Source organism: Muntiacus reevesi, chromosome 5 (genome assembly GCF_963930625.1).
Source record: "Muntiacus reevesi chromosome 5, mMunRee1.1, whole genome shotgun sequence".
In the NCBI taxonomy this organism is placed as follows: domain Eukaryota; kingdom Metazoa; phylum Chordata; class Mammalia; order Artiodactyla; family Cervidae; genus Muntiacus; species Muntiacus reevesi.
Window position 1 is genome coordinate 42,311,538 of NC_089253.1, and position 24,841 is coordinate 42,336,378.

The window sequence follows — 24,841 nt, forward strand, 5'->3', positions numbered from 1 at the left end:
CGTGCAGGGCCTAGAAGCTCCTGATGGGAAGAATCAGAGATAAATTATATACGTCGGAATGAGGGATTGCATTTCAGCTGGTAGAAACCCCCCCGGCGCAAGGACCAGCGCAACTTGCTCAGCCGCCTCTTGGTCCCGGGCCGGAAAGTTGAGCGCCCGGAACCTTGACACGCAAGCTTCCCCCCAACCCGGGCGCTTTTGGGCGCCGCGCGGCGGCTGACCAGAGCCGGTTGCCAAGGTGACGTCTGGGAAGATGGCTGCTACGTCTTCGTCGCAGGAAGACGGCGGCAAAGGCAAGAGGTGAAGGCTGGGATCCTTGAGACCCCTTTTCCCGCATATATAAAGATGAGGCCCCGGTCCCTGGGATCTGGGATCCTGCGAGTCTCAGCAGCGCTGGCAGTCCTTAAAGGGCTCTTAAAGATCCCATAGGGACACAGACCCAGGGAGTGAATGGGTGTGTGGGTGACTCGAGTGCTGCGGTGGGGGAGCCGGAACTTGGACGCTGACTCTATCCCCCTAGTTCAGAGCTTCCTACACACCTCATTCCCAGAAACCAGTTACCGCAAAGTGTTCTTCCTTCCCCCGGGATTCATCTTCTGCCCCCGACCCCGCACCCGCGTCCCCCGACTCTGTCCCTCTTCTCCCAGCAGTGAGGCCAGTTCGAAATGGCTGAACGCAGTTTCCGATCCCATGACGAACATCCACACCTTTCCCGCCTGCATGGGTGAGTCTCTGGGACCAGGAACCCCGGTTCTGGGGAGACCGGAGAGTCAGATGGCCCTATAATTAAGGCTCTAGGATGCTGAGACCCTGGTTTATGGCCCTTTTTATGTTTTCCAGCGCTGGCCGATTTGCACGGGGACGGGGAGTACGAGGTAAGCCTGTCACCCCAGAAGTGAGGTTTCCTGATAGTTCCAAAGAAGCTCAACGTAGTCTGGAATTCATGTGCACTTTGATAAAGCACCTTTAGTGTTACGCTTTATTTTTAACGTGGAAGTGGAGAGAACCTGTTGATTTCATATTGTAAGACCCAAACGTCAGGTCTCTGTTCCGGAGAGGAGCTCCCTCGACTCAATAAACAGTCCAGCAGATGCAATATGCAAGAGGCTTTATTGTCGGTTTGCACAAGCCGGGCGACTCTAGTCTCCTCGGAGGCAGAGTCGCACCGTATAGCAGTGTAAGCTGACTTTTATAAGCAGAAGTCACATTGTCAGCACATCCAGTACAGTGAATGAATAACATAATGTACACCGTTAGCACATCCAGTACAGTGAATGAATAACATAATGTACACCGTTAGCACATCCAGTACAGTGAATGAGTAACATAAAAGTAACATAATGTGTATCATATGGGGTCATCTTATCTGTGAGTACAGGTGCTTGACGTCAGTTGGTTCCGGAAAACAGCAGGCTTGTTTGTGCAGTTATTGGGAAACCTATAGACGTTCTGTTTACATTTCTCTATCCTTATTTTGCAAACGGAAAATTCTGCGCAAGTGGAAAATTTACACAGGCCAGGGAATTTCATGGTGTTTTTCAGATTCTTTCATTCCCCCCTTTTCTTTGTCATTAGTTTTAATCTTAAAACTTAGGGATCTTGTTGTTTCACATCCCCAGGCCTTGCAGTATCCCTCTGGGGGCCCTCCGCACCTCTGGACTTTAGGACGGGTCCGTGAGTGACCCGGACATACATAAAAGTCAAGTGCCACCCGGGGTGTAAGCATCCATATCCAGGGAAGGGCTCTTGGGGGTTGGGATCCCAGCTTTTTCCCACTATGTCACACAGATCTACAGTCAAACTGGGGAAATTCATGGAGACTGGGGCTACACCGGTAGTCTCAGTTGCTGTCTCTCCGGTTTCTGTGTTGAAAACTCTCTAGGTGATACGGTACACCTGGTGGGGGCTCCCGCCCTCCTGAACCGAGGGCAAGACGCCCCGGACAAATAGCAGAATTATTATAAGTGAGAAAGTCTTAGCTTTAGAGGATTTTGAGTGTGGTGGAGTTTCCATCTGTATTCTGGCATCTCCTCGCAGCAGCGGCCGGGTGCAGCTTTTACGTGGGAAGCGTGTATCCATGCTGCAATCCCATCTACCTTTAGTGCGGTAGGAGTGGTCAAGAGGACGGTGTAGGGTCCTTTCCAGCGAGGTTCCAAAGTCTTGGTTTGATGTCTCCGCACCAACACTGTGTCACCGATCTTAAAGGGGTGGGGACAGGAAACAGGGTTATCCACACGGTATGCAGCTGATACGGACTTCCAAATTTCTTGTTGCACCAGCTGCAGAGCCTGTAGGTGGGCCTGCAGGGTAGGGGAAGTCGCAAGGACATCAGGGTCAAAGAAGGATGTAGCTGGTGGGGGGCTTCCATAGATGATCTCAAACGGGGTGAGCCCGTGTGGGCCAGGGGTATTTCTGGCTCGATATAAAGCCAGTGGTAGGAGTTGAACCCAGTCTCTAGTGCCAGTCTCCAGCGTTAATTTGGTTAAGGTCTCTTTAATTGTTCTATTCATCCTTTCTACCTGTCCTGAACTCTGGGGTCTGTAGGCACAATGTAACTTCCAATCAATCCCCAATGATTTGGCCACCAACTGACTTACCTGGGAGACAAAGGCCGGACCGTTATCTGACCCGAGTACCTTAGGTAAGCCGAATCGGGGAAAAATTTCTTCGAGGAGCTTCTTGACCACAACTTGAGCTGTTTCTTTCTTTGTGGGATATGCTTCTACCCATCCTGAGAAGGTATCTATGAACACTAGCAAATACTTGTTATTATATAGGCCTGGTTTAATCTCGGTGAAATCCACTTCCCAGTGGACTCCAGGCCTATGCCCCCTGGCTCGAACTCCGGAGGGGAGTTTTAGTCTGCCAGCGTTTACTTTTGCACAGGCCTCACAACCGTTTACAATTTGTTGTATCAGTAAGTCTCTCTGAGGGATGTAATAGTCTAATTTATTTTCATTTAGGAGGTCAGCCATTTTTCTTTTTCCCAAGTGGGTCAGTCTATGCAGGTGAGTCAAAAGTCTCTTGGCAGTGCTTTGAGGCATCACTGTTTTCCCTTGGTATATCCATCTGTTATGGACCTTGTCATAGTCCGCCCCAAGTCCTTGAAGAAAGTCTAGGTCTGCTTCACTATAAACAAGTGCCGCATCATCATCATTTTTTGATGCTGACTCGAGTGAGACGGTTAGCATTTGGGGGCCTAGTGCCGCTTGTTTAGCAGTTATATCTGCCAGCCGATTTCCCCGTGCAATGGGTGTATCTCCCTTTTGGTGGCCTGGGCAATGGATTATCCCTAGTTTCCTTGGTAAGAACAAGGCTTGTAGTAAATCTAATATTTCTCTGCCTTCTGAAGTCAGCAACCCCCTCCTTCTATATATTTTTCCATGTACATGTGCCATGGCGAAGGCATACCGGCTATCAGTGTATATGTTGGCTTTCTTACCTTCCGCCTTCCTGAGTGCCTGCGTGAGGGCGATGACTTCGGCCCTTTGGGCCGAGGTTCCCGGAGGCAGAGCGCTGGCCCAAACGACGTTTTCTCCGTCAACTACTGCAGCCCCGGCTTTCCGCTCGCCCTCTAAAAGGTAGCTGCTCCCATCCGTAAACCAGGTGATCTCTGCGTCTGCCAGTGGTTGGTCGGTGAGGTCTTTCCTGGTTCCATGCACATCTTTGTTGCAATCCAGTTCCGTGGGGGCCGCCAGCAGCAGGTCATCTACATACTGCAGAAGCACCAGGGCGGGGTGTTGTGTCCAAAAGGCAGCCAGGTCTTGATGTAGGGCTTCATCAAACAGGGTGGGGCTATTTTTGAATCCTTGCGGTAGTCTAGTCCATGTCAGCTGCCCCGACAGGCCAGCTTCTGGATCTCTCCATTCAAAAGCGAACAAGGGTCGGCTTTGTGGACTTAGCCTCAGGCAAAAGAAGGCATCTTTTAAATCCAATACCGTATACCAGGTATGGGAAGGGGGTAGGGTGCTAAGCAGATTGTACGGGTTCGGCACTGTTGGGTGGATGTCTTCTACCCGCTTGTTTATTTCTCTCAAGTCCTGCACTGGCCGGTAATCTCCCGTACCTGGCTTCTTGACAGGGAGTAGGGGAGTGTTCCAGGCTGATCTGCAGGGCTCAAGGACGCCCAGCTTGAGGAGCCGTTGTATATGGGATCTGATTCCCTTGTAAGCCTCCTGAGACATGGGGTACTGTTTCACCGAAATGGGGGTAGCCGAGGATTTTAATTCAACGACAATGGGCGGCTGTCCCATTGCTAGCCCCATTCCTGCAGTCTCTGCCCAGGCTAGAGGGTACTTCCGTATCCAGTCTTGGATGGGACCCATTGGCAAGGTTTTAGACTCAAATAATTTGTATTCATCTTCTAACTTTATGGTCAAAATTTGAAGGGGGGCCCCTCCGGGTCCTGTAATGGAGGCCCCCTTTTCATGAAACTGAATTTGGGCTCCGACTTTAGAGAGAAGGTCCCTCCCCAACAAGGGGAATGGACAGTCCAGAACATGGAGGAAGGAATGAGTCACCTTACCGGAGGCCAGGTGCACCTTCCGTTCAGTAGTCCATCGGCACAGCTTTCCTCCTGTAGCTCCTTGTACCCACGCGGTCCTGGTGCTCATGGGTCCGTTGGTCTGGGTTAATACAGAGTGCTGAGCTCCTGTGTCCACCATAAAGGTCACTGGCTGCCCCCCTATTTTTAATGTTACCCGGGGCTCGGGGGGGGGGGGGGGGGGCTCCTGGCCCTGACTGTCCTAATCTTCATCCAAGGACAAGACCTTGGAGGATTCTCTTTGCAAATCCCATGGTTTCTTTGGGCAGTCTTTTATCCAGTGGCCTCTTCCTTTACAGTAGGCACATTGGTCACGGTCTATTCTCGGTTGCCTATTGCCTCCCAACCTATCTCTCCTTCCTGGCTCTGACCTAGGCTGAACTACGGTGGCCAAAATTCTGCTCAACTCTCTGTTACGCCTTTTTCTCGTTTCTCCTGGAGTTTCTCTCTTATTGTAAATCCTTTCTGCTTTTCTCATTAGATCCTGCAAGCTATAATCTTGAAGTCCTTCTAACCTTTGTAATTTATTTCTAATGTCCGGCGCCGACTGCCCTATGAAGGCCATGGAGACATTTCCCCTATGCTCGGGGCTACTAGGATCGAAAGGGGTATACATACGGTATGCCTCCATGAGCCTTTCAAGGAAAGCTGCCGGGGTCTCCTCCGGTCTCTGTGTTACTGCTCTTACCTGGGCCAAATTGGTGGGGCGTCTCCCGGCTCCCTTGAGACCCGCAAGGAGAACCTGGCAATAGAGACGGAGCTGCTCCCTACCAGCAGGGGTGTTGTAGTCCCAGTCCGGACGCGTCAGGGGGAAGGCTGCGTCAATTTCATTTGGAAGGGGAGTAGGGGCCCCGTTGGGCCCGGGCACGTTTTTTTTTCTTGCTTCCAGGACAACTCTCTGTCTCTCTTCTACGGTCAGCAGAGCCTGCAAAAGCTGGAGGCGATGGGGGATGAAGTATTAATCTCCCCGCTGGTCGCCGCTGGGCCAGTGGGGTCAGGGGAGCGGGCCTCAGGGGAGGCGGACGGGGGCGGCCTGGGAGGAGAGCGGGCGGCGGGCGGGAAGGGGCGGGGAGCGCTCTCCTGCAGCGGCGGCGGCGGCGGCTGCAGCGGCAGCGGCGGCGGCGGCGGCGGCGGCCGTCCTCATCCCGGCGGGATGACTGGTTTCGTTTTGGCGGTCGATTTTTCTTTTTCAAAAATGGGGTAAAGAGGGGACTGGGCTGGTGGGGCCGTGGGTGTATCAGCACCGGGAATCTTCGGCTTTTCTGCCACGAAAGGTGCCACCCAGGATGGCGGGTCCTGGGCCAGACTCTCCCAGGTAATTATGTAGGGGACTTGGTCAGGGTGTCCATGAAGTCCTGTGTCAAACACCCGTTCTTTGATCTGCAAAATACAATCAATGTTAAAACTGCCCTCCTGAGGCCATCCCACATTGAAGGCTGGCCACTCGGAGCCGCAAAGGGTTTGCCACTTTTTTCTCCTGATTTCTACTGACAGGTTACTGGCTCGTCCTTTGACGTCCTTCCAGTGCTCTAGAGTCAAACTTAGGGGGGTAGTTAGTCTGGGTCCCATACCGGAGGGAAGGGGGACGCAAAAGTACACCAACACACAGACAGTACAGACACACAGAATGCAGACCAGAAGCCGCGCGGCACAGTATCGGCGCCAAAGTTCAACCAAAGAATCAGACGGGGGCAGAGGCCGAAGTCGTTGACCCCCGGGGTTGAGGACGGCCTGCTCGTCCCCAGCCACTCAGAACCCCCCCGGAGCGTCCTCCAGGGTTGAAATTCGGAAGGCCTATGACCCGTCGGTCCACTTCACGAATTTCTACTAAGCCCGTACCGTACGGGTACTAAACACAAAGCACAAAGGACAACAGTCAACACAAACTCACTGCCGGCCGGACTTACCTCCTGCTGAGGTCTGGTATTGAATCCGGGGTCTCCTCGATCCCGGACGAGCCCCCAAATGTAAGACCCAAACGTCAGGTCTCTGTTCCGGAGAGGAGCTCCCGCGACTCAATAAACAGTCCAGCAGATGCAATATGCAAGAGGCTTTATTGTCGGTTTGCACAAGCCGGGCGACTCTAGTCTCCTCGGAGGCAGAGTCGCACCGTATAGCAGTGTAAGCTGACTTTTATAAGCAGAAGTCACATTGTCAGCACATCCAGTACAGTGAATGAATAACATAATGTACACCGTTAGCACATCCAGTACAGTGAATGAATAACATAATGTACACCGTTAGCACATCCAGTACAGTGAATGAGTAACATAAAAGTAACATAATGTGTATCATATGGGGTCATCTTATCTGTGAGTACAGGTGCTTGACGTCAGTTGGTTCCGGAAAACAGCAGGCTTGTTTGTGCAGTTATTGGGAAACCTATAGACGTTCTGTTTACATTTCTCTATCCTTATTTTGCAAACGGAAAATTCTGCGCAAGTGGAAAATTTACACAGGCCAGGGAATTTCATGGTGTTTTTCAGATTCTTTCAATATAACATACTGCAGAAAGTACAGCTAAACAAAATGCTGCTGGAGATTATACTAAGACAAACCCTCTTCATTTTGTTGACGTTAATTCTTTGCTGGAAGGGTACATCCCATGGTTGGGAGTGGGGCGTCAGAATCTGGAGGGAATTTAAAAGGGAGGAGACTGAGAGTTTTTGTTTATCAAAAGGGTATAAATTTTAAGGTTAACCATGAGCTGATCATCTTGAAACTGGATGATGGCTATTTGGGGGTTCGTTATATGAGTCTTTACTTTTGTATATGACTGAAATTTTTCCATAATAAAAAGATTAAATTTAAAATTAAGATAAAAATGTAAAGATAAGTAAAGAAATAAAATAAAAAAATTTAAAGGCACAGATTTTTTTAAAGGTTGAGAAATTATTGAGCTAAAGAAAGGAAGTTAACATATATTGAGTACTCATTTCTGCACTAGACCCTCTTTGAGGCATTTTTACATACATAGATATTGTTTATCTCCATTTTGTTAGTGGGAATATAGATTCCAAAAAGCTGAGTTTACCGAGTTTGTAAAAGGTGGCAGACCTGGGTCTGTCAAATTCCCCATCACATGTTCCATTACTGCTCAGCCCTCACCAAGGGCAGTAACCTACAATGGATATGTTATGATGGCAGCTAGAAAGGAGTCATATCCTGCTTGGACAATGCAGTAAGATTCGTGGCTTTGGCCCCCAAATCCGTGTCCATAGAGCATTCAACAGTTAAGGAAGCATACAGTGAACCCCTTGGTTAAGGGAACCACTCTAGTCTTGTTGCCTGGAGAATCCCATGGACAGAGAAGCCTGGCAGGGTACAGTCTATGGGGTTGCAAAGAGTCGGACATGACTGAGTGACTAGCACACACAGTGAACCCCCTACTGTGTGTAAGTTTTTGTGCAGACACTAAACTGAGAAATGAATCAGTCCGTTGTCAGAAGGAAACACAGATACTGTCCTTGATTCATCCACAATTTTGACTGAACACCTGGTGTATCCTTGGTGCTGGGTTGACAGCAGTGAAGGGTGGAGAAATCACAGACTGCATGTGCTTAGTTGCTCAGTTGTGTCCAACTCTTTGCAGCCCCATGGACTGTAGCCTGCCAGGCTTCTCTGTCCTAAACTGGAGGCAGGAGGAGGCAGTACTATGTGAACTGTGTTGAAAGATGAATGAAGTGTGTCGAGAAGGCATGGAAGAGGGGAGGGCATTCCAGGCAGAGGGAATTGCACAAACAAAGGCAAAGAGGCTTGGAAACTCACAGCATATTTGGAGAGAGTAAATTGAACATTAGAAAATTGAGGCCAATATAAAACAGTAGTTAAAACCAGTGGCTTTGTTTTTTTTAAATTTTTGGTTGTACCCTGCGGCATGTGGGACCCTAGTTCCCCAACCAGGAATCAAACCCGTGCCCCCTGCATTGGAAGGCAGAGTCCTAACCACGGGACTGCCGGGGAGGTCCCAAGACCACTGGCTTTGGATTCAGATAGACTTAGATTCAAGACCTTGCTCTGCCACCTACTAGCTATGTGACTCTTACCTAACATCTCTAAGCCTTATAGCTTCCTGATTTGTGAAATGGGGCTAATAATTGTATCTACCTCACAGGTTGTTGCTCGGATTAAATAAAGGGGTACATGAAGTTACTGGTGTGGCTCCAGTCACACTGAGCATGCTTGGAAGCCAGGCATACTGTGGCAGCCTGCCTTCTGGCTGGAGCATAGCCTGGATGGGGAAGTGATAGAAAACCTGCTGGGAGCCAGATCAGAGGGGCCTTGCAGGCTTCACTCAGGAGAATGGGCTTGCATGGCAGCTGCAGTGGCTTGGAGGGAGGAAATAGAAGAGCTTGGTTCTCCTCTGTGGGTTGCTAGAGCACATCCCACTCTGCGCACTGGGTTCTGCATCTTTAGCTCCTTTCCCATTTGGAAGCCCAGCCTCAGAGCCCAGATATGAGTTTCAGGTCACTGTCCCAGTGTGTAGAACAGTGTCTGGCATGGAGCAGGCCCTGAAGAAACATTTAATGAACACATACTGAAAGTGTCAGCTGCCCCCTGTTCCTCGCTAGGTTCTGTAGCTCCTGTCTCACTTGACTTTCACTACAAGTGTCCTGCGGTGTGCATGGGTGCCTGCTCAGTTGCTTCACTTGTGTCCACCTCGTGCAACCCCTTGGACTAGCCTGTCAGGCTCCTCTGTCCATGGGGTTCTCCAGGCATGAATACTGGAGTGGGTTGCCATGCCCTCCTCCAGGGGATCTTCGTGGCCCAGCAGGGACTGAGTCTGCGTCTCTTAGGTCTCCTGCGTTGGCAGGCAGGTTTTGTGGTTTTTTACCACTAGCACCACTTGGGAAACCCCTGTCGCGTAGTAGGTATTCCCATTTTGCAGGTGGGAAAACTGGCTCAGGAAGTCATTTTTCCCAAGGGCACACAGCTTTCAAAGCCTTTGCCCTCCTCCCACCCAGCTGTGGTACACTCTGAGTGTATATGGATGTGCACCAGCAAAAAGCTAAGCCCAAGAAGAGGGGCAGTAGGGGGGTCTTTAGACCCTAAGCCTGGAATCAGCCAGCCTCTCTCTGCAGCTGGTCGTGGGAGACCTCGGCCCAGATGGGCGGCAGCCCCGCCTGAAGGTGCTTAAAGGAACAGTGCTGAGGGAAAGCCCGCTACCTGCCCTGCCAGCCGCTGCTGTCACCTTCCTCATGGAGTCTCATGAGCCCCAGACACCAGCAGTGGCAATCGCTTCAGGCCCTTGTGTGTATATGTATAGGAATCTCAAGCCCTACTTCAAGTTCAGCCTGCCCCCATTGCCTGTAAACCCCCTGGAACAAGACCTTTGGAATCAGGCCAAAGAGGTAAGTGACCTGGGGGATAAGAGCAAGAAGGCAGAGGCGGCCACTGCGGGTGGGCCTCATTCCCTGCCTGGCTCTGGAGCTCACAGGCTCTACCTTCTTCCCGTGGTGGCATAGGACCGGATTGACCCCTTGACCCTGAAGGAGATGCTGGAAGGCATCAGGTGAGAGCCCACTCTCCCCTTCATGTGCCTCCCTCACCCTCCAGTTCTTACTCCTTGATCCCAGAGCCCACCGTCTGACACCCCCTCCCCTGCACTGGCCCTGTTCTCCTTACAGGGAGAAGGCAGAGGTGCCTTTGTCTGTGCAGTCACTCAGGTAAGGGCCCTCTGGGCGGCCAGGGCTCCAGAAGCTCCCAGGGAGGGCAGGGGAGAAGCTGTGGAGTGGCCTGTGGAGGGCAGGCAGGGCTGGGTGCACAGATGTCCCCACGCTGTGTGTCCAGGTTTCTGCAGCTGGAGCTGAGTGAGATGGAGGCGTTTGTGTACCAGCACAAGTCCAAGTCCATCAAGCGGCAGGTACTGCCCCTTCTCATTTCCCTGTAAGATACACAGTTTGTTTTTTTTTTTAAACAGACCACGTAACATTAGTGGTAAAGCCAAACCCGACTAGTTTTATTTTGCAGTTTCCCTTCCAGCCTGTGTCACCTGTGTAGTCTGCAGGGCTTCTCCATTGCACTTAGCAGTGACAGCTTTGAGTTGATAGATACAGTTATGTAACTTATATAACTTTTATCATCTTGGGGGTAAAGGTAAAATATGTTCATTAGGGGAAATTTTGAAAATAGAAGTACAAAGGAGAAATACAAGTGACTATACTCTTACTACTCAGAGTACTCTTACCATTTTGATAACATTTCGTTCATAAATATGCTTTTATATCCTGCTTCCCTTGAGCACGTAACATTGTATCTTGAGCATTCGTCTTGAAGAACTCCATTTTTAGTGGCCCCTTGATTATTTCATTGATGATTCATTATTCATTCATAATTTAATTATTCAGTGCAGATCATTGGTCAAGAAGTGTCTTCTTTTTATTCACTTCGTATTTTTCTTAGTTAGGATTTTAATGGCCTTATTGATAGACCTACTTATTGATGAGCTCTAGTGGTTCCTGACCTTGGGGGCTGAGCCTCTTCCAGGGATGGACTTTCAGAGCTGTCCCTGCATTTTAGAAAGCCACATAGGAACCACCCACTTGCTATAGAGGCCACTTGAGCCGAATACATTGACCAACACATGCCTCCGTGTTTGGCTTGCCGTAGATAATTCCCTGAGAAACATTGTTCTCTCCTGCTGATCAGCAGCTCAGATCCACAATCGTCACTATCTCTGAGTACTTTTAAAATCAGGGAGTGAGTTAAGTATTGCTTAAAAGATGCAGCGTGGGGGAGGCCATCTTTCTAGCTATGCATCGCAGCTCCATGGTTGGAAGCCACTAGCATCCACATTTCTGTAACCTTTCTCCTTCCACTAGGCATTGAGGATTCCTCTTTTTTTAATCTTAAAGATAGTCAACTCAGTGAACAGCTTTATCCAGAGAAACATTTTAGTTCCATTAAATTATTTCCATAGGAGAAATTCCTAAAAAGGGGATCATCTCCTCTTTTCATTTTCTTTCCAATCACAATTAGAAGAACATATGCCCACTGTAGAAACTGCAGAAAAGCACAATGAATAAATTAAACCTTGCCTGTGATGTCATTGTCCAGAGATAACCAGTGTTTGTATTTACAGGTTTAGCTTTCCAAGATTTTTTTTATTCATATATATATTTTTTTAACTGAGATAATACTAATGTAACTTTTAACCTGTATTTTCTCTTAATACATTAGAAACATTCTCTCTGTCATTGAATCTTCTTTTAAAATCTGATTTTGGTAAATGACCGTGTGGTTTTTGATCATATAGATAGTTAATAATTGACTTAAAGAATCTTCTTTTGTTAGGAAATTAGGTTTGTTGCAATCAACACTTTTGTAGGTAAACCTTCTGTCACATCTCTAATACTCTTCTTCCTCCTTTGCCCTCTGTCTTTCTGGGGCGTCCTGGGAGTAGCTGGGGTGGGAGATGGTGTGAGGGGATCTCCTGGGTGACCATGGAGTCCTTCTGCAGACAGTCATCACCACCATGACCACCTTAAAGAAGAACCTGGCTGATGAGGACGCTGTGTCCTGCCTGGTGCTGGGCACTGAGAGCAAGGAGCTCCTGGTACTAGACCCGAAGGCCTTCACCATTCTGGCCAAGGTCAGTGTGGGGGCCTGGCCCTGGGCACACCCGAGGCACAGGCTCCACTCCCTCCCCCTCCTCCCCCAAATCTCCTGCCCCAGTTAGTTAGTCTTGGGGATACCTGTTTATTGTAGAAAGTTATAAAATGTAGATAGGCATAAAGAAGACAGATATCCCCAAATCCTACCACTCATGCATGTCTTCTGTTAAAGTTTTGGCACAAGTCTTTGTAGACGTTTTCATATTTAGACACGGGTATATAACTTTCATTTTTTTTTTTTTTTTTTTTACAAAACAGCCCCATGCTGTAGGATCCTGTAGGATGCTGTTTTCAAGCAGCAGTAGCTCATCAGTATCTTTCCATGTCCATATAAAAGCATGTCAGCCTTTTCAGAGGCCGCATAACATTGGTTATATAAATACTCTGTAATTTCTTTACCCTATCGCCAATTGTATGTTTAAGTTGTTTTCAGTTTCTTGCTGTTATTAACCACCACCACAGTAGGCTTCCTTGCCAAATATTTTGTGTGCTTATCTAAATACCTCCTTACACGCATTCCTAGAAATGGCATAGTTTAGTCAAAGGGTGTAGACCTAAAGGCTTTCGCTACCTGTTCCCCTCCAGAGAAACTGTTTAAGTTTTAAACTGTGCCCAGGAGGGTGTGAGTGAGGCGATGGGGACTTAGGTGACGTCAGGTTAGGGAGGGGCTGGGGCTCCAGAGAAACCGGGGTGTTTGAGTCTCTCTGCAGATGAGCCTCCCCAGCGTCCCTGTCTTCCTGGAGGTTTCTGGCCAGTTTGAGGTGGAGTTTCGTCTTGCCGCAGCCTGCCGCAACGGGAGCGTCTATATGCTGAGAAGGTAGCCACATCCGAGCTCTCTAGGGTCAGAAGGAACATCTCAGAAACCTAGTGGTTTCGAGGGCTTACAAGATGAGCAGGGCTTTGGAGCGAGAACGTGGGACTGGAAAGAGCCCAGAGCTTCATAGGAGGCAGAGCCCTTGAGCACAAGGGGTGGCTGGAGGACTGTCCGGTGCGGCCTGGCAAAGTGAGAGAGTAGGGTGGGTGGCTGTGACACTAGCGGTGCAGTCAGATATCAGGTAAAAATGGTCTCTCCTGTTCTATTGCTTTTATAGGCATGGGAAGTTTCCTCATGCATTAGCTTGATGTTTCTTAACTGTCATTCTTTTAATTCAAGAAATCTTTTTGAGTACCTGCTATGAATTAAGCATTGCATGAGGTATTGGGGATATATTGATGAACAAAATATGTAGTCCCTACCCTTGTGGGAAGACATTTTAAGACCAAGATTATATTACAAATTGGATACATGCTATGGAGGAAAAGTACTGGCTCAGTGAGGAAAAAAAGGGGGTCAAGGGTGATCAGTGAATGCCTGTATGAAGAGATTACTTAATAGTTAAGAAGGATCCAGTTCAAAAAAGTGGAGCAAGTGTTATAGGCAGAGAGCACGTAAGTGAACTCTGGGTGGGAAAGACATTGGCATGTGCCACTTGAGCTTGGTGGCAAGAGATGACCTGGAGATCAGGTCAACTCATGCAGGACCTGGTAGGACATGGTGAAGATTTTGGGTTTCATCTGAAGGGCAATAGAAAACCATTAGGGGTTTGACTCAGAAGATGTGATGAATGACATGATCCATGTTCATTTTGGAGGGTAGGTTGGGCTTAGGCCCAGAGACCAATGGGAACCTCTTCAGATGAGTCATCAGATGGGAGATGTCTCTGGCTTAGACTTAAGAAAGGTGGGCCAGAGTTTCTAGATAAGAGAAATAAAGATTTAGATGTCAGGAAACTGAAAACACTGCATCCACACAGAGCAAACTCCTCCTGATTTTCTGATAAATTACTAAACTATTATACTAAATGGAATCTCAGTCCATTACTTCGTCTCACCTGAGGTACACTCGCTGTAGACTGGTAAACGCCAGGTTATCCCACAGATCACTGTAGTGAAGTTGTGAGGAAGACCAGGAGGGAAAACACACATTGTGTTATCCAAGGTCATGCAACTACGAAGTCCTAGAGGTGGAACTAGTTCCTGGGTCCTCTGCTTGTGGGCCACGGCTGCTCCCAGGATCATCTGTGGGGCCTGGAAAGAGGAGGGTCAGCCAGGGAAGGAGAGAAGGTTTCTGGACTGGGAGTGAGTGAGCGAGTGAGCGTTAGTTGCTCAGTTGCTCTGCGATCCCATGGACTGTAGTCCTCCAGGCTCCTCTGTCCGTGGGATTCTCCAGGCAAGAATACTGGAGTGGGTTGCCATGCCCTCCTCCTGGGATCTTCCCATCCCAGGGATAGGACCTGGGTCTCCTGCATTGCAAGCAGATTTTTTACCACGTGAGCCACCAGGAAGCTCTGGGGCTGAGAGTGTGTGTCTTCATTCCACAGAGACTCCAAGCGCCCCAAGTACTGCATCGAGCTGAGCGCCCAGCCTGTGGGGCTTGTCCTTGTACACAAAGTCCTGGTGGTGGGCAGCAACCAAGACAGCCTGCATGGCTTCACCCACAAGGTGTGATCTCACGGCAAGCACCCCCAAGCCCCTCCACCCTTGTCTCCTCAGGCCCCCTCAGCAGGCGAGCCTTTCTGGCATTCCCTTCCCAGCAACTCCAGCCACCCACTTCTTTCCACTTCTCAGTGCCGAGCCCCCAGTAGACACTTAGCTGTTCCCTCCCAGGGTAAGAAGCTGTGGACAGTGCAGATGCCTGCAGCCATCCTGGCCATGAACCTCCTGGAGCAGCACTCCCGGGGCCTACAGGCCGTCATGGTCGGGCTGGCCAATAGCGAGGTCCGCATTTACCAGGACAAGGCCCTGCTGGACGTCATCCGCACGCCGGTGAGCTGCTGACTCCTCCCTGCCCTGCTCCCACCTTTGGGGCTCACTCACTGCCTCTCCTGATCCCACTCCACCTGCCACCCTTAACTTTTGATGTATTTTGAAAATGTTCATTGAGTATCTCATCTGCACAACTCACTGTATTGGAAGGATAAAACAATGACTGAATCCTTATTGTCAAGGGACTTGCAGTCTAAGGTGCAAGCCAGCCAGAAACACAGCTTATTCAAATACAAGACAGCCTAAAGCAAAGCAAAGCCCAGAAAAAGCGCAGAGACAGACTCTAGTGACTGGGGGTGGTGGTGAGAGATACATAGGGATGGAACTCAGGAGCGATTTCACAGAGCAAATACAATTCAGCTGGTCCTCGAAGTAGTTTGCTCTGAGAAATGGAGTAGATAAATGAAGGTACAGTATTCCAGACTGGAAATAACATGAACAGTGGCTGAGAGGTATGGGTGTTCTTGACAAAGGAATCCAGGTAGTTTGATGAATTTGGACCAGAGTTTTTCAAACAAAGTTTTGAGTCATCAAATCAATTTGATGAAGCCAGTAACAGAACCAGAAAAAAGTTCAGAGTGTATCACGTGTGAAACTTTTGTGTGTATGTATGTGTAAAGTGTCATATGTCACAATATAATATTTGAAAGCAGCTGGTTTAGACCACAGGCTTTCGGGAGGGCAGGCGGTATGGTGTGCAGGTTGGGAAAAGGACAAAGAGAAAAGGCAGGTTGGAGTCAGATATGGAAGGCCTTGAATGTGTGAACAAGGAGAGCAAAAACCACTGGAGGTTTTTCAGCCAAGAATAGACATGGTCATATTTGTATTTTGAAAGGCAACAGAAGCAGCTGTTTGAAGGACAGACTGGGGAAAAAGACGACTGGGAGACCTGTTAGAAAGCTGAACCCAAAGGCCAGTGATGTCCAGTCTGTAGCTATGGCCATGACAGTGAGCAGGGAGCGGGGTGAAGGGAGATTAGAAATACAGGAAATATTTCAGAGGCAGCATAGCCCCCGGCCTCACCTCACATTCCACCTCTTACATCATATGTGGAGTCTCCCAGCCTTAACCCCCCTCTTCCCAGCCCTGTTCTCTTCACTGAGATCTTTTCCCAACTAAACTCTGGTGTGTCTACCATAGGAGGCAGTGACCAGCCTTTGCTTTGGCCGCTTTGGACGGGAAGATAACACCCTCATCATGACTACACAAGGCAAGGAGGGTCAGGCCTCGTGAGGGTTTTAGAGTTGGGAGTCCGTGGGACCAGACCCTGGGAAGAAGAGGTGGATGTGGAACATGGGTGGACCTGGGTTTGGGAAGCAGGGCCTGCAGACACTGTCCTCTCTGGGGCTGGGCCTTGACTGGGGACAGCTCATCAGCAGTTTGATGTCACTACCTGGGGCAAGGCCCTGGCTGTGTCTCCAGTTCACCCCAGTGTCTGCCACAGGAACATCAAAATAGTCAGTAAATATCTGCTAGGAACTCTCCTGGTGGTCTAGTGGTTAGAACTCCGTGCTTCCACTTCAGGTGACTCAGGTTTGATCCCTGTTCAGGGAACCAAGATCCTGCAAGCCAAGTGACTTGCCCAAACAAATAAATAACTGCTAAATGAATGAATGCATTAGTTAGAGGACACACTTCATTCCTTTCAGAGACCTACAGTCTCAGCAAGGAGACAGAAGAGGGTCAACATGAGGCAGATTGGGGAAAAAGAATGGAACTGTTGGGTGGGCCTGGGGAGGACACATCTGCCATCTGTCCTCTTCCCTTAGGCGGTGGCCTGATCATGAAGATCCTCAAGCGCACAGCAGTGTTTGCGGAGGGGGGAGGGGAGGTGGACCCCCTACTAAGCCAGCCCGTGAAACTCAACGTGCCCCGGAAGACCCGGATCTATGTGGACCAGACGCTGCGAGAGCGGGAAGCCGGTACCGGTGAGGCTCAGGCCGAGTCCCTCCTCCTCCTCCTCCTCCTCCTCCTCCATTCCTCCAAAGTGGCAGCAACTGGGTGAACACCACCTGGGTGCCCTGAGCAGCGGGAGGAGACCTGGGCGAACCAGGTGGGTCTCACGCCTCTGGAGGCCCAGAGGCAGCCTCGGAAGTACACCCTGCCAACAAGGAACTAGAGCTTAAGGCAGACAGTGCTGCGGCTGCCCTTCGAGTTCAGAGGAGAGAGCAGCCAGTTCTAGGTGCAGGAATTCTCAGAAGAAGAATTTGATCAAGGTTCTTCCTTTTCCTGTGTAATTTGTCATGCTCTTTTGTTCATTCAGTACCTATGATCATGCCAGGCCCTGCGCCAAGTGCCTTGGATCAGGCCAGTCCCTACCTAAAGAACTCAGTAGACCTTGCTAACTTCACGTTGCATGATAGGTGCGGAAGTCTCTGCGGAGTGCTTTTGAGGCGCGCAAGAGAGTGCGTTTGCCTGGGAGCCTGGCAAAGGCTTTAGAGAGAGATGACATTGGATTTGACTCTTAAAAGATGATTACAAGTCCACCAGCCAGACAGGGACAGGGAAGGGCGATTTCGGCAGAGGCCTGGATAAAGGCGCAGGGCCCTGCCTGGGTTCAGCCAGTCACCAACAAAGGAGGCCGAGACTGTGCCGGCGGCCATGAGGTGGGAGAAGCCGGGCGGAGGGGCAGGGAGCGGTCCACAGCGTCCAGACGCTGGTGGTGGGACCTCGGGCCCCTGTTGCATGCTCCCAGCCTCTGCCCCCCGTGCCTTCCTCTCACCCTCTCCCCACCGCAGCCGGGGCGGGTGCCTCCTCCTGCCCTGCCCCCCTCCCTCCTCACCATCAGCCCCTCGTGTCCCTCCCTTTAGCCATGCACCGGACCTTCCAGGCGGACCTCTACCTGCTGCGCCTCCGGGCGGCCCGTGCCTACGTGCAGGCCCTTGAGTCCAGCCTGAGCCCCGTGTCTGTGACGGCCCAGGAGCCACTCAAGCTGCACGCCGTGGTGAGCTCTCGGGGTAGGGGGGTGGTCAGGCCACCTCAGGGCCAGAAGGGCAGAGGTCGGGGTGGGCGGGAACCCCTCGGGCCAGAGCCGGTTCCAAGGCAACTAGGCCCCATGCCCCTTGTCACCTGCCCACAGACTCAGAGATCAAGACCTCCTCCGTGGGCACTCTCGCCTTCTCTCACCTGCACTGCCTCTTCCCCTCAGCTGGCCGCAGAGCAGGGCACGCTTTCCAGCCCCCTCGTTCCATGTGGGGCCTGGGGCCTCAGACAAGCCTCCAGATGTGGGACCTGGCCCCCAGGTCGTCACCTTGGGACGTTTCTTCCCAGGAGCCTGGAGGGGAACTCTTCAGGAGTCTGTTCACTTCAGTAACTGCCGGCAGCCTGAGGGGGTCGGACTGCCTGGGGCAGGGATGGGGCCGTCCCGGGACTACACAGGCACAAGGAGGACGCGGAGCCCTTAGACACCCTGACCTAAAGGTCCTCAGGCCTCCAACCAGCTCTCAGTGGCTCCCTGACGTGTGCGGTCTGATCCAGTTGGGGTTCTAGTCTCTCTTTCCCTGAAGACCGCGGAGAGATCCAGAGAGGAAGAGGCTACAGAGCACAGGGGGTGAGAGGGAGAGAGTGAAATCCCCACAGCCGGCAGAGGACGAGCGGTGGAGGTGGGCCGGACCCTGAGGAGAAGGGCAGGGCCGTGGGCTGGCGCAGGCGGGAGCCGGGCCTGCTCGCCCAGGCCAGCTCTGCCTCCCGTCCACTTTCTCCTTCCGGGGCCGCCACTCAACTCCATACCCACAGAGCCAAGCTTCTGAGCTCTGGGCCTGCTGATGGACAATGCGTCAGAGCAGTTGGAGGAGGGTGACTTGATGCTGATGAGGAAGCAGGTGGGCAGGGCCAGAGTCAACCATCCTCAGCACCCAAGCCCACTAGGTCCTAAGGGCTTTCTCCCCTCCCCACCCTCTCCACAGGTTCAGGGCCTGGGCCCCACCTTCAAGCTCACCCTTCACCTGCAGAACACGTCAGCAGCCCGCCCCATCCTGGGGCTGGTGGTCTGCTTCCTATACAACGAGGTGCTCTATGCTCTGCCCCGGGCCTTCTTCAAGGTACCGGCGTGACAGAGGGTGGGGTGGGGCCTGGTCAGATGCCCACAGGTCACAGTTGAGGGGGCTGGCAAGTGGCTGCAGCTACAGGGCCGACTAGGGCGCAGCAGGGGCCCTGAGGAGAGCCCCCGAGATTGCCTGCCCCAGCTGCTTTTCTCCCCACCTGCGCGAGGTCTGCGGGCGGCACACGGAAGGTGCTGGGGTGAGAGTCCAGGGCCCACCTGTGCCTCTGTCGGAAGCCTGTTCGTGCTGGGGGGTCCCAGAGCCCACCCTGCTGTCCAGTCCCTCCTGCAGCAGGAATGGGAACCCCACGGAGAACCTTCCAGAGTGAAGGACCTGGTGTTCCCCAAGTCCACATTTGAGCCTTTGTTGGAAGGACCAGAAACTGAGGACTTTGGTATGTGGGAGAAACAGCCCTGGACTTGGTCGGAGGTCAAGAGGTTTAGGGACTAGCCTGGCAGTCTAGTGATTAAGACTCCACACTTCCCCTGCAGGGTTTGATCCCTGGCCAGGGAACCAAGATCCAGCGTGCCGTGCAGCACAGCTGAAAAAAAAAGTTTACCTTTAATTATGGACATGCACGCAGGCCTGGGGTGTTCACTCCCCACGGAGCCCTGTGCCCCTCGAATGGGCCTGTCCCCCGTGCCCGCCCCGCCAGGCTATGACATTCAGCTGGGACAGCAGGGTGACAGCGCTTTGAAATCTACCAGACACTGGCTGGGCATGAGGGCTGACTTCCTGACCTCTTTGTCCCCAAACTTAGGTCCCATTGCTGGTGCCAGGGCTCAACTACCCCCTGGAGACCTTTGTGAAGAGTCTTACTGACAAGGGCACCTCAGACATCATCAAGGTAGGTCGCCAGTTGGTACTAGTGCAGGGGAGAGTGCGAGTGAGTGTGGACAAGGCCCTGGGTGGCTGCCAAGAAGGGCTGGGTATCTGCACAGCAGAGGCTCCCCCCCGACTTGGACCGAGCCCTGCTCTAGGGTCGGTACAGACTAGGCCGTGCTGGCCTTCTTGGGGGGCAGCGGGGGAAGGCAGAACGCCCCCTACTACCACGGTCACCTTCTCCATAGGTGCTGGTGCTTCGAGAAGGCCAGAGCACACCCCTGCTGAGTGCCCACATCAACATGCCCATGAGTGAGGGCCTGGCAGCTGCCTGACCCAATGCTGGGGTTAAAGCCCCAGTGGAACCAGAACCAGGAGGATCCAGCCCCCTCCACTGCGCTGGGCAGAGTCCATAGTCCCAGGTTCGCTCCCGTGCAGCACCACGCCAGGCCGCTGCCTCCCTCCCCTCTCCTAGCGCCCCCCCCTCACTACCCCGACCACTGGGTGACCCGCAGCACAGGTCAGTGAGCGCCTTCCTCCTCAGGAAAACCCAGGCGCTGACCCTGTGGGCTCCTGCCACTCTGCTCTTGTCCCCACTTTCCCCCAGAAAGCACCCCCAGGTCCAAAGGAAAAGTTCTGCAGCAGTTACGCTGAGATGAGGGCATAGGCCCCGCCTTCTTCTCTGCCACTCTCCTTGGGCACGTCTCTTTGCTGCTGCTGCAGAGTTGGCGGGGGGCCTGGCCCCAGATAGTCAGAGGCTTTTCTCGGGTGAGACTGAACCCCCTGTTGCTCCCTGGGGTGCCAGAGGCTTGGCTGTTGCCAGCTCAGCTTACAGGCAAAGCTCATGCTCTGATCTCCCCATCTTTCTATTCAGGGGCCCTGGGAATAGTTGCCTTCCCACAGGGGCCCCTTCTGAAATTTTGGGCTTAGTGAAGGTCTCAGGCCTGTGATGCTCCATAAAGATCGCCAAGGAAGAGGCTGGCATAGGAGGGCAGAGAGTGCCTGGGAAGGGAGCTAGGGGCCCCAGGAGAGGAAGGCTCAGCTAGACAGAGGAAAGGTGGGGTCAGGGCTCATAGGAGGGGCATCTCTGGGGTCCTGGGGAGGGGGCTTGGGAGGCAGAAGCCTAGAACTGCCAAACAAAATGCTGTTCTAAGCCCTGGAGCCCAGGTCAGTCAGGTGAGTGGCAAGTCACTGGGCAGTGGCCATAGTGTGTGAGATTTGCTAGAAAAGCATAGGCCTTAGGTGTCGAGTCAGGGATTGAACGAAGGTGCGTGTTAAGGTCTTAGGGGTCAGAGACGCACAGTCTGGGCCCATGGTGCCTCCTGGAGCCCCCTAGCCAGTCTGCTTGGCTCACCTGCCGGTTGTCTCTTGGGTGAGTGCTACCCATGGCCGCCCTGCGCCATTGTAAGCCAGGAATCCTGTCCACTGAGGAAGGACCTATGTCTTCTTCAGACCAGGTACAGCCTAGCATGTGGCAGACAGCTTAGGCTTGTGGGAAGTAACCAAGTTTCTGTGTGTTTCCATTTCCCCAAGTTTAAAAGGAGGCGGTTTGACTAGATTCTGCTCTAATATCCTAGAGTTTGGCAGCCCCTGTAAAGAAACCAGGAATCAACTCCAGAAAGGGGGTACTCGGCAGGAGCAAGCACAGAACTTTTGCTCCTGAGACCAAGGACCCCACATTGATTGATTCTGCTGTACAACAGTCTCTGTGCTGGAGATGGTGAGGGACAGGCCACAGCCACACTCTCCGCAGGGAATGCATCTGGGGCGAGATTAAGAGAATTGGGTCTGGACCAAAGAAAGAGCCCATCCCCCTCCTGTCTGCATGATCCAGCCACTCGCAAACATAGACCAGTTAGGTCGGGGTGGTCTGGGGTTCCTCGACCAAGCTGACTGAGACTCGGGGGGAGTGAGGGGGAAGTTCAGTTTGGGAATGGAAAGACAGGTAGAGGGAGCGTCACTGTCAGACTTCACCCAAACCGGAAGCGTTTTCCGAGCGCTCGTCAGCGGTGGGAGGCCTCGCCCTTGTCACTGGAGCTGTGTCACTGTGGCGAGGCCAGGTGGCCTCACAGCCCCTTCACCCCCGTGACGTGAACTGTGAACTCGGAACGAAGTCTCATCTGGGTCCTCCTCATAGTTATCCATGATGATGAAAGTGGAGAAACGATCCCGAGGCCCGGCCCCTAATATGAATTTACATGATGTGATACTGTGTTGTTGTTCAGTCACTCGGTTGTGTCCGACTCTGCAACTCCATGGACTGCAACACGTCAGGCTTCCCTGTTCACCGTCTCCCAGAGCTTGCTCAAACTCGGTTCCATTGAATCGGTGATGCCATCCAACCATCTCATCCTCTGTCATCCCCTTCTCCTCCTGCCTTCAGTCTTTCCCAGCGTCAGGGTCTTTTCCATTGAGTCAGTTCTTTGCATCAGGTGGCCAAAGTATTGGAGCCTCAGCTTCAGCATCAGTCCTTCCAGTGAATATTCAGGATTGATTTCCTTTAGGATTGACTGGTTTGGTCTCTTTGCAGTCCAAGGGACTCTCAAGAGTCTTCTCCAACACCATAGTTCAAAAGCATCAGTTCTTCGCCACTCAGCCTTCTTTATGGTCCAACTCTCACATCCATACATGACTACTGGAAAAACCATAGCTTTGACTAGACGGACCTACTACTTAAAAACACATGAACTGCATGATGTGGACAGTGTAAGTAAAGCAGTACGAAGTAGGAAGCAGTGAGTGACGCCCAGTGCCCTCACTGGAGCTCTAAGAAACTACATCAAGGATGAGGAGAGTGGTGCCTTTCTTTAATGTCAAAAAACATGTACCTACTTAGTACTCTATTTGTGTTAGTTCCTCAGTCATGTCTCACTCTTTGCAACCCCATGGACTGTAGTCTGCCAGGTTCCTCTGTCCATGGAATTCTCCAGGCAAGAATACTGGAGTGGGTTGCCATTTCCTCCTCCAGAGAACCCTCCTGATGCAGGGATCGAACCTGGGTCTCGTGCACTGCAGGCAGATTTTTTACTGTCTGAGCAACCAGAGAAGCCCCACCTAGTACTATGGAATCAGGCAATTTATAACAAGGAAACAGCCTCTTCCCGTTCCTCAGTACTTTGCCACTGCTACAGTCATTTCCGGCTCTGTTAGCTTTTCTACAAATATGCTTATACAATATTTGTGGCTACCTGTCATAACAGAAGAGGCTTTAGCTCTCTCGTGGCAGCACCCTGCCCCCTCCTTTTCTCCCCAGTTAGGTAAATCCATATTCACTATTTAGATTACTACACGACTCTCGGCTGCAGAGCCAAGAATGGGGCTGTAACTAAATGACCTTTTTGTGTATTTATTTATTTTTCATGGAGTTCATAGTTGCCCTGTTTTTTTCTCCTTTGCTTAGTTTTCTGTGTATACCAGCTGATGGTTCTTCTCCCACCGGGTCCGACAGGTCCTCTGGGCGTGTCCCTTCATCCCCTGCTTAAGGGAGTGCCGTTTGTTTGCTAGAACTGCAGCAAGCACTTCTGGGAATTCTGTTTACCATGTTCTGGGCCAGATTCCTTAATTCCTGGGCCCTGTGTCCTTTTTCATAGTTCTTTTACCCCTCACCTGGTGAAGCACATCCACAGGTACCGTCTCTAAAACGTCACTAGAGTTGGGCTTTCCTGGTGGCTCAGTGGTAAAAGAATCAGCCTGCAATTCAGGAGACCTGGGTTTGACTGCTGATCTGGGAGAATCCCACATGCCACGGAGCAACTAAGCCCATGCACAACTACTGAACCTGTGTGCTCTAGAGCCTGAACCGCAACGGATGAATCCCGCACGCCCTAGAGCCTGTGTTCCACAAGAGAAGCCACCGCAATGAGAAACCTGCGCACTGCAACTCGAGAGTAGCCCCTGCTCGCTCTAACTAGGGAAACGCCACGCAGCAATAAAGACCCAGCACAGCCAAAAAATAAATTATTTTTAAAAGAATCTTCTTAAAACTCACTGGAGTTAAAAATTTTAAGACACCATTTGTCTGAAGATTTTATTCACTTCATACATGTATGTGATAGTTTGGGTCGAAAATTGGAAGGTGAAAGTCATTTTTATGTAAGGAAATCATTTTAAAGGTAGTGCTCCCTTGTATTCTGATTTTTCGTAATGCTGTTGAGAAGCTCCATGCCATTTTTGCTTCTGACTTTCTCTGAGGTTCTGAAACATCTGACACATTACCATGTGTCGTTAGTTGTTAGGCTGCAGGGGGGAGGTTCGCATCCCTCAATTCCAGAAAATTGTTTCTTGAGTGATTTCTTCCCATTTTCTCTGTTCTTTCTGGAATTCTGATGAAGCCCACCACTAATAAATAATAATTTCAGAGAGAACAGAACCGAATCCTCTGATGTTCTTCTGTCTTCTCTTGTATTATCTTTTGGCTCTATTTTCTGAGAGATTTTTACTTTTCAACTCTTTTCTGGAACTGTTTTTAAAATTCTACTTTATTTTATTTTTTGGCTGCACCACATGGCATGTAGATCTCAGTTCCCCAGCCGGGGATCGAACCTGCACCCTCTTTAGTGGAAGCACAGAGTCTTAACTGCTGGACCACTAGGGAATTCCCTAAAATTCTGTTATTTTAATTCTCAGCTCTTTTTGTTCTCTGTTCAGTCTTTAATTAAGGTACCTTTTCAAGGACATAGTTGAGTTCAGCACCATCAATCAACTGGATTTAATTGACATCTACAGACTACTTCAACAACACCAAAATACACATTTTTTTGGAGCTCACATAGCACATTCACCAAGACAGATCATATTCTGGACCATAAAAAACACTTTAACAGATTTAATAGAAATCATGAAGTGTCTGCTCTCACACCAAAATGTAAATCAGTAACAGAAAAATAATTGGAAACTTTCAAAATACTTGGAGATTAAAGAGTAGTCTTGTAAATAATACATGGGTCAAAGAAGAAATCTCAAATTTTAAAATATTTTGAACTAAATTAAAATGAAAACAAGTTATCAAAATTTGTGGG

At 50.9% G+C, this 24,841-nt stretch overlaps 2 protein-coding genes across 3 annotated transcripts; one reads left to right on the plus strand and one right to left on the minus strand.

The window, feature by feature from the left end:
* Positions 1–231: 231 nt before the first annotated feature.
* BBS1 (Bardet-Biedl syndrome 1) lies at positions 232–24,182 on the plus strand. Of its 2 annotated transcripts, none has more exons than XM_065937810.1 (17): positions 232–300; positions 651–724; positions 841–875; positions 9,625–9,894; positions 10,009–10,055; positions 10,171–10,209; positions 10,334–10,406; positions 12,003–12,134; positions 12,867–12,973; positions 14,517–14,637; positions 14,803–14,961; positions 16,102–16,171; positions 16,731–16,889; positions 17,772–17,905; positions 18,867–19,001; positions 19,762–19,848; positions 20,072–24,182. In XM_065937810.1, the coding sequence occupies exons 1-17, from the start codon at positions 254–256 to the stop codon at positions 20,156–20,158; spliced, it is 1,776 nt and encodes a 591-aa protein (XP_065793882.1). In that variant the 5' UTR covers positions 232–253; the 3' UTR covers positions 20,159–24,182. The 2 variants fall into 2 exon arrangements, with proteins under 2 accessions (XP_065793882.1, XP_065793881.1); XM_065937809.1 differs by having other exon boundaries at positions 241–300; positions 648–724.
* Positions 3,637–8,316, minus strand: LOC136168692 (uncharacterized). The gene is made up of 4 exons (XM_065936405.1): positions 8,312–8,316; positions 6,451–6,532; positions 4,526–5,477; positions 3,637–3,716 (listed from the first exon to the last, which is right to left on the minus strand). The coding sequence occupies exons 1-3, from the start codon at positions 8,314–8,316 to the stop codon at positions 4,746–4,748; spliced, it is 819 nt and encodes a 272-aa protein (XP_065792477.1). The 3' UTR covers positions 3,637–3,716; positions 4,526–4,745.
* Positions 24,183–24,841: the final 659 nt, after the last annotated feature.